Source organism: Triplophysa rosa, linkage group LG15 (genome assembly GCF_024868665.1).
Source record: "Triplophysa rosa linkage group LG15, Trosa_1v2, whole genome shotgun sequence".
Classification (NCBI taxonomy): Eukaryota; Metazoa; Chordata; class Actinopteri; order Cypriniformes; family Nemacheilidae; genus Triplophysa; species Triplophysa rosa.
In genome coordinates this window covers 12,708,109-12,716,316 of record NC_079904.1, presented here as the reverse complement: position 1 = coordinate 12,716,316, position 8,208 = coordinate 12,708,109, and the positions used below count along the sequence as shown (strand labels likewise).

The 8,208-nt window shown below is 42.4% G+C and overlaps 3 protein-coding genes across 3 annotated transcripts; 1 reads left to right on the top strand and 2 right to left on the bottom strand.

Annotated features, from left to right (window-relative positions):
* Nucleotides 1-283: 283 nt before the first annotated feature.
* On the bottom strand, nucleotides 284-2,110 carry zar1 (zygote arrest 1). The gene is made up of 4 exons (XM_057352621.1): nucleotides 1,326-2,110; nucleotides 1,095-1,187; nucleotides 944-1,018; nucleotides 284-801 (listed from the first exon to the last, which is right to left on the bottom strand). The coding sequence occupies exons 1-4, from the start codon at nucleotides 2,001-2,003 to the stop codon at nucleotides 658-660; spliced, it is 990 nt and encodes a 329-aa protein (XP_057208604.1). The 5' UTR covers nucleotides 2,004-2,110; the 3' UTR covers nucleotides 284-657.
* Nucleotides 2,111-2,243: 133 nt separating this feature from the next.
* Nucleotides 2,244-5,458, bottom strand: slc10a4 (solute carrier family 10 member 4). Its single transcript, XM_057352620.1, has 3 exons — nucleotides 4,831-5,458; nucleotides 4,337-4,547; nucleotides 2,244-3,526 (listed from the first exon to the last, which is right to left on the bottom strand). The coding sequence occupies exons 1-3, from the start codon at nucleotides 5,373-5,375 to the stop codon at nucleotides 2,990-2,992; spliced, it is 1,293 nt and encodes a 430-aa protein (XP_057208603.1). The 5' UTR covers nucleotides 5,376-5,458; the 3' UTR covers nucleotides 2,244-2,989.
* Nucleotides 5,459-6,951: 1,493 nt separating this feature from the next.
* On the top strand, nucleotides 6,952-8,081 carry si:dkey-90m5.4 (leucine-rich alpha-2-glycoprotein). The gene is made up of 2 exons (XM_057352622.1): nucleotides 6,952-7,282; nucleotides 7,365-8,081. The coding sequence occupies exons 1-2, from the start codon at nucleotides 6,952-6,954 to the stop codon at nucleotides 8,012-8,014; spliced, it is 981 nt and encodes a 326-aa protein (XP_057208605.1). The 3' UTR covers nucleotides 8,015-8,081.
* The last annotated feature ends 127 nt before the right edge of the window (nucleotides 8,082-8,208 follow it).

The window sequence follows — 8,208 nt, the reverse complement described above, 5'->3', positions numbered from 1 at the left end:
AAAAAGATTAACAATATCAACATTTTCAGTACTAATCCAGAGTACATTCTTAGCCCATTCCATTTTTCTTACGCAACCCCTTAAGGACTAATCCAAACTGACAAAGATGGTCTTATTTTATAACTGAATAAACATAAGTTTCATCTACTATACCATTAAATATAAAATTTCTGAATACTTTAACCCCCCAAAATTAAAAATCTAAGTCTATAGGGCATAGGCCTACTCAAAAATAAAACCATTCAAATTATCAAACAAACTTCTATTTACATATATGAAGTCAAAATAACCATCTAACCAACGAAAGCCAAATTCAATGTAAAGCTTTCACATCAGTGGGCTGTTAACCTACAGCAACTGGATTTATTGAATCCAGTCAACTTTGTGACAATTTGAACCCATGACTCAAAACAAAGCACTTCCAACTATCAACCACATGATTGTCTTCCACCTACACCTCTTTTGAAAGAAGGCTTCAGATGTGCTAGTAATTGCCACTTTTATTTTCCAGATTAGATACCTACAGTTACTTCAAATGCACATTTTAACGCAAAACAAACGTAAAGAAAACCATGGTGATCTCCCCAGTTCTGCTTTTAGGCAGATGAGGTGAAGAAAGGCTCAAGTGGACAATCTCAACAGCCAGGTAAAGGTGTGCTAAATGATGTATTTGAAGCTGAAGGTGCTGTCGCAGGAGAGCCGCTTGCCTTTGCAGCGCCCGCACAGATCCTGCCGGTGAGGCCTCTTCGGGTCCACGTGACGTGACGTTATAGTACACGTGCAGCGGGTCTTCTTACAAGTCTGCAATATATTTTTCACGATTAGTCGCGCCACAGAAAGTCACGATTAGAATGTCCGCGACACAAACTATCGTTCTCGCGGTACTTTGACGTCAAAAGCCAACATGTCTGCGCAGCACAGTGAAGTCGAACAGGTAGTTTACCTTACAAGTGATGTCCTCCACGCGGTAGGGATTGAATGACTTTTGACAGGTTCTGCAAAACTGCTTGAAATACACCTTTAAAAGAGAAAGATTGTTTGAAGGTCGCTTGTGCAAGGCGGTTCGTGTTCAATTTGTATCGATATCGGAATACCTTGTTTGTGCCTTGGACGCACCACACGTAAGCGCTTTCCCATCGCATGTTGCAGTCTTTGCAGTGATAGAAGCCGTACTTCTGCTCCAAAAACTACATTAAACAAGAGATGAAAAGTTAATAAAACTGACATCCCTACATTGCTTTTAAATGTCAGAAAACAGAAAACAAACACTACCAGTAGGTACTACAGTCATTTGTACTTAACCAACTCTAGTCATTTTAACTCACCTGAAATCTCACTCGAGCTTTTGACTTTGGTTCGTCCTGTTCGGTTTTCGCCGTCTCGCTTCGGCTTTCCTCATTCGCATCTGCCCGTTTACTCTCATCTTTCTCGGGACTAAGCGTTTTACTGGATTTGTCCGCGCTCTTGCTGCGCGCACCGTCTTTGGGTTCGTTTCTAGCAGTACTTTCGACGCAGTCCACCTTCTCCTGGGTATCCGGCTCAGACTCGGTGTCCTCACTTTCCTCCTTCAGGAAGGACACTAACCTCCTGGATGCGACCGGAGAATATACGGCTTGAGTGCGCGGAAACCGGACGCCGCAGCTGATGGGGCTCCCGGGAGTCTGGACCTCCTGCCGCCTCCTGCGCAGAGCATCGCGCTTCTGGGCTAGAAGTGTGCGCGGGCCTAAAGAGCACTGGATGGACGCGTCGGTCTTCGGGCTAACCTGAACCCCGATGTCTTTAGTGTTGGCTTTTCTCAGACGCGGGGTGAGGTTCGGGTTGATCTGAGACAGAATGGATTTCAGCTGCGCCCTGTGGTAATTGTCGAAGTAGGCCTCCCCCTCGCCGTAATTGGCAAAGTATGCTTTCTGTCTCCAGCTCTTGTATTTAGGATACTTATAGGAATACGGGTTGTAAGTAGAATAAATATAGTTGTCGACTGTCTCGTTACCATACGTAGCCATTTTTTCGTTTAGCCGGTTATGGGAATCGACTGTAGCAGTTTAAGTAGACGCAGTGACGCATTGAGGTCAGGTGCGTAATTGGGCCCAATTAAGAGTAAACGTAAAAGATGAATCTCAGAAAACAAAACATCACACATGTGCATAGTTGTGTGGCTTTTTGGCCATCATAAGTGCCTAGAATGTCAATACTGGGTTTCGTAAACAATCTCAGTGTGCCTAAATGTTTTGTTGAAGAATATAATACAAATATATATCAGATGCTTGTCGTAAACATTTATTCATCTCACAGGCGTATTATGATAAACATACAATATTTTCATTTAGATTACAGAGAAGTACTGCGTATTTGTTACCAAATCAGATTTTCATTTTTCTCTTCATTGCACCTTATTGTATTTGTTCTGATCTGACACTGACACGCTTTGAAGACTTCGAAGGCAATATTAAACTCCACCACAGTCCTCTCAGTTTTAAAATGATAAAGAGATTGACAGTGAGTTTGTAATACTCACTGCATGGGATATGAATCAGTGCTCTCATCCTCTGGTTGCACAAAATGTAATCGAATAAATCACTTCAATTTATTTACTGATGTAATAGCAGTTTTCATTTACCGGCAGTTGCATATTAATAGTGTACGATTTGGATCATTCTGTGACACTTTGAAAGTGTCTTCACTATAATTTATTGGAATGAATGCACATAGAATGAACTTAGAGGTAAACATGGATACACGTTCTTGCATCTTTATGGCACTTGTAGTAATAGCTTGAAATGTCCCTCATTTGTAAGTCACTTTGGATAAAAGTTTCTTCTTTAGTTTCCGTTTTCACAATATTCACAATATCAATAACTTTTGGCACTTATTAGTTAAAATGCTTTGCGTGATTAGTTCAACAGTGACTGATGACATGAATATAGTATAGAATAAAGTATAGACATATTACACAGGTCCCACGGTGAATACCAAGTCAGTTGTTTTTCTCTTATACAGGTGTTGGGCTTCCTACAACATCTCGTGACTCCAGCATGATGACGTTGGGATCGCTCGCCGTTACCGCTCCATAAGTCGAATCGAATGGCACATCTTCCTCCTTCATTCTTTTGTAGCTTACGTTAGTGTCATCATCATCCTCCATGAGGTCCTGTTTATGCAACACCTCTTTCCTGTACATGCGGTAACCCAGAATGAAGATACCTGCTTCTGCTGCTTGGAAGAGCGCGTAGAGCAGAGGAAACATATACATGCCTCCCATCAGCTGCGGGGGGAAGGCGAGCTTTAGCATGGCCGTGCACAGCTGCACGTTCTGGCAGCCCGTCTCTAAAGACACAGTCCTTCGGCTGTTTGGGGGGAGATCAAAGAGTGCCGCCAGGCCGTATCCCGCAGCGTAGCCGGCCATGGGCATGAGGACGGCCACCAGGTACACGGAGGCAGGGATGGTGGCCAGCAGCACCGGGCCCAGCATCGTTCCAGTCATGATGAAGAGCATCAACAGAGTGACAAAGATAGACCATAAGGACACCTGGAACAGGAGCACAGGTGAACAAAACAATCATCTAAATATTGCCAGGGTCACATTTTATACATTATATTGATCAATTTAGTCCAGTGTTACATGCTATAGGTAAACACAAGCATATTCAAGTGATTAGAAATGTTTATTAAACGAACACACATTAGTTGTAAGGAAATGTGCAGAGCAGAATTCTGCATGCACAGATTGAGTGCTTGCTCATTGGCAGACATGTTCCCAAACCCAGTTGTGATGGATGTAATATATTTATCTACAGTATGGCTTGGGAAATAAATTCTGATAGGGGCTTTGAATTAAACTGTGTCCTATGCTAGAGGAGATGAAGTGCAGGTCATAGGTGTGACAATTCAGTCCACTTTTTACCACTCCACTTAACTAACCCCGCCAGCTTCATTTAGTGGCGCTATAAGCTCCTCCTTTATCGCGTTATCGCGTTCTTTACCCCCCTCCCCTCCCCACCTCCTCTATCGCACAGTCGCCACTGTGTCTTAACCAGACTGTTCTCAGATAAGCTTAACTGAAAGACGGAACCCATGCGCGCGGATGACATTATTTTGCTCTTGGCAGTCGGGTTTGTATTTAATGGCAATATTGTGGACAACGCATCATATGCACTGCAACCAGTGATATGAAAAATAAATCATTTATATATGTTGGTTTTGTAATTGGCCTATTAGTGACTTCCCATAAAAATCAACTTAAATGTGTGTTTTCTTTCTTAAATACGATACATTCAAGTATCAACAACACATATTAAAACACTTATTACAAGTAAAAGTTTTGCGTTTTTCGAGTCACCTTAAGGATGATGTCAGCAACTCGGGGGTATCGGTGTCTTATCCAGACCCCAATCCCGATGGGGATGAGCGTGCTGCACAGGGTGAGAATGATCGCACCGAAGGGCAGCAGGTTCACCACGGGCGTGTTGATCCACGCGCGACTGTACATCCAAAGACACAGCGGCATGAGCACGAGCGCAAGGATAGTGGAGGAGATGGTCATGACTATGCTGCATGACAAACCAACAAAAAAATATTACCAAAGAAAATCAAGCTAGATGTATACAGATTTCTAATTACGCATATTTTCTGTTTCTATTAACTTGATTTTAAGCACTAGCTACTTTATAACATTTGATGACTTGTGCTATATATTTTGTCATTATGTAAAAATGACGAAAATAGTAATAAAAATGATAATGCGCAATTTCAAAAGTGTAAGTATTAAAAATATGTAGTAAATTCAACATTTATGGGACAGCTAGCTGAATATAGACTGCATCCGATACTTACCTGAGGTTCATATCCCCGTTGACCAGAAATGATAGGATGTTGGAGAGGTTGCCCCCCGGGCAACACCCGCACAGCAGCACTGCTATAGCGGCGACATCATTAAGAGAGAAAGCCAGAGCCAGAAGGAAAGCTATCAGAGGCATAAGCACAAACTGGCACACCACTGCCAAAAGAACTCCTATGGGCTTGCGAATGTGCTCGCCCAGTTGATTGATCTCCACCGTGCATCCAAGCCCCATCATGGTGAAGCACAAGACAAATCCAACAAACACGTTAATTCCGTGACTCAGGGGTGAATCCCAGAACGCCACTATTATGTGAGTGGGCTCTTCAGATGGGGAAAATGGATCGGCCAAGAGCCCCGCAGGTGTCAATGCAGTCCTGAAGGTGCTGACCACAAAGGACAACGGCTCTTCTGTTGCGCGCAACCCTGTCATGGACGGGTTTTCGTCCTCGGATACGTTAAGAGCATCCACTGTGAAGTTAAGAAGCCCGGTGAGCGCGGTGGAAGGCGCGTCGGTGTTTGGCACGCTGGAGGTCTCCATCGCGTCTCCAGGTTACTGGAGCTCTCCAAAGGTCCTTCTGTTTCAGCTGGTGTCTCCTCCTTGAAATGAGGAGAAAGGTGTGCTGCTGCACGGTCCCCTAGCGGCGTAAGATCTTTTTTTTCTGTCACCAGTGACTGCAGGGACACTGGAGGTTTCAGCGCTCTGAGCGCACGGTGGCACCGGGAGGGGTTTGCCATAGCGCGTATCAGCAGTTCATTAGAGGCGCCATCCACACTATTTGCTTAAAATATGAGAAGAACGATAATTACTAAAGACATGCAGTTTAGTTCGTATTTGTGTCACATACGGGTTGTATTTGGTATTTAGTAGACAACGTCTATTAACGTTTTAGTCAACATTAGGTTTTTATGTTAGTGTCTATGTTTGAGGGGAAGTGTATACTCTTGGTCTTGTTAATGGTAAAATATCATGTTTTTGTCGATTTCAGTCTCTAAAAAGCGTGTAAGATAATTAGACAAGAATTCTAAAGCAAATGTAAAAAATAGCCTACATCGAGCGGCTTGAAATTTCATGAACTGTTCATTAATAGCCTACTTCTGTCCTCTATTAACACAACACAAAACACAGTTTTTCTTATGGCATTTAAATAAAAAATAAACACATTTAATCATTTTCTGACACATCGTTTCTCTTCCACAATGCATAACGTTACGCCTATATTCTCCGCGCTCTCTTTATACATGTCGTATATGTTGCATGTTGCGCTAACATGTTTGCACAAATGGATTTGCATTATGTTGGTACCCCGTAAGTTTGCTAACAGCCTGTTTCGAAGAAACGTTTAAAAACAACACAATTGTCATAGAACAAAGTTCAGATGAGCAATACTAAATTTCACATTTAGCCTACCCGAAACACACGTTGTTTTTTACGTATTAAAAGTGCTTTAACATGTACATTTGTTGTGCAAGTTATGCATTGCGCAAGACTGATATGGCGCAGCCAAACCATAAATCATTGACATATATTGATCCAACACTAGTTTGTTATGAAGCGTTCGTCATAAATATTTGCTCGTTTTACATGCAGATATGATGTTTTTGCCCAAGATACATAATTGATCCAATTTCTTCAAAAAATTCAACAACCACCTTCTACACATGAAAGTTGATACAAATCGTTTTATTTTTGGAAAAGTCTTTTGTACTTTCGCCCTCGGTCATGTCCACAGACGTGATGTGCTCTTTATATTTACACAAGTGACTGCTTTCCTCTGACTGTCCCACTTTCCTGTAAAGAGTGCTGGAGTCAGACGCGGTTAGTCACTGTCAGGATATATGAGCACAATTTTGGAATAATTGCAAATCTAAAAACCCAATATACTTGAAGGTAAGGTGTTGTATTTATTGGCACCATTTAGGGATAGACAACGTTTTTTTTTTCAACTACCCGATGGACTATCCATTTCTATAAAAGACAGATTTTATTAGTTTAATTCTCACTTTATCGTGTTAAAGACGTCAAAGAGGCTAAGATAAAAAAAATCAAGATTAAACTATTCAAGATATAGTTAAACATTCTAATTAAACTCAAACTTTTTTGAAAGCTCTCAAAGATGAAGTCCTGGCTCATACGCCTGCTCGCGCTGATGGTATTTTGTTGCCATGACGCCCTCTCGTGTCCGAAGCGATGCACGTGCCACTTCAGCACCAAAACCACCGAGGTCGTGTGCCCTGATGCTGGTCTCTCTCACTTTCCTGGAAATGGACTGCCACGCAACACTACCTCCCTAACCATCCAATTCACCAACCTGAGCGTCATGACCTCTCAAGATCTGAAAGCCATCCCACTCCTAGAGGAGCTGCATCTGCCTGGCAACAAACTGAGCAGCTTACCAGCAGATCTTCTGAAGGATGTTCCTAACCTACACACCATAGACCTCACAGGTGAGTGTGAATAAACCCATTCAGTTTGGGTTTCAGTGTGATACGCAAGAAGTGTGGTTTCTGACTCTCCTCATCTGCTCAGATAATGAACTGCAAGAGCTTCCTTCACAAGTCTTCCATCACGCTCCACTTCTTAACCTGGTGCTTAAAGACAACCGCATCTCCAGCATCCACCCAGACTGGATACCCATGGACAGCAATCTCACATGGTTGGACTTGTCGGGAAACCATTTTACGAAATTTCCAATGGCTCAACTCCAAAAATTGAATCACCTCAAGGTTCTGCACCTCTCGCAGAACAAACTCGAGGAACTTCCGGTTGGGTGCCTAGATGCTCATCCTGCTCTAGAGAGACTTCATTTGGACCAAAACAAAATCGAAAACCTGGACGTAAAGGCGTTCAGCCACACAGCAAACCTGACTCACATTTTCTTGCAGAAGAACAGACTGGAGATTGTGCCTCCCACAGTTTTTCAAGGGCTCTACCGCTTGGAGTTTGTAGACCTCCATGAGAACAGGCTGAAGTTTCTGTCCCCCGGCACATTAGATATTAACACCAGTTGGGTAGAGTTAACCTTTAACCCCTGGCACTGTGACGATACAATTGAGTACCTATGGAGGAAACTAACCACGGAGTCACTACAATCAGAGCCAAAATGTGCTTCGCCGGAGAACCTGAAAGATCGCGCTGTTGCAACACTTACCCGCAAAGAAATGGGTCTGCCAGAGTAAGAAAAACAAGTTTAGAAGACTATCATAAAAAGAGAAGACCATAATGTGTGCTTTATGGTTCGAAAGACAATGCAAACATTTGCAAGGTATTATACATTGCAAATATTTAATTTTCTCACTATATGAAGAAAAACGTGAATAAAAATGTCATGAAGATTTCTTCTAAAATATAAAAATTGAAATTGTCATAAATG

Excerpts from the sequence above, each read along its gene's own strand:
- slc10a4 (XM_057352620.1), bottom strand. The coding sequence starts at position 5,375 with ATGGAGACCTCCAGCGTGCCAAACACCGACGCGCCTTCCACCGCGCTC. Across the intron at positions 4,548-4,830 it reads AACGGGGATATGAACCTCAG|CATAGTCATGACCATCTCCT; the intron begins GTAAGTATCGGA and ends TTTGTCATGCAG. Across the intron at positions 3,527-4,336 it reads TTGCTGACATCATCCTTAAG|GTGTCCTTATGGTCTATCTT; the intron begins GTGACTCGAAAA and ends CTCCTGTTCCAG.
- zar1 (XM_057352621.1), bottom strand. The coding sequence starts at position 2,003 with ATGGCTACGTATGGTAACGAGACAGTCGACAACTATATTTATTCTACT. Across the intron at positions 1,188-1,325 it reads AAGCTCGAGTGAGATTTCAG|TTTTTGGAGCAGAAGTACGG; the intron begins GTGAGTTAAAAT and ends TGTTTAATGTAG. Across the intron at positions 1,019-1,094 it reads GCGTCCAAGGCACAAACAAG|GTGTATTTCAAGCAGTTTTG; the intron begins GTATTCCGATAT and ends TCTCTTTTAAAG.
- si:dkey-90m5.4 (XM_057352622.1), top strand. The coding sequence starts at position 6,952 with ATGAAGTCCTGGCTCATACGCCTGCTCGCGCTGATGGTATTTTGTTGC. Across the intron at positions 7,283-7,364 it reads ACACACCATAGACCTCACAG|ATAATGAACTGCAAGAGCTT; the intron begins GTGAGTGTGAAT and ends TCATCTGCTCAG.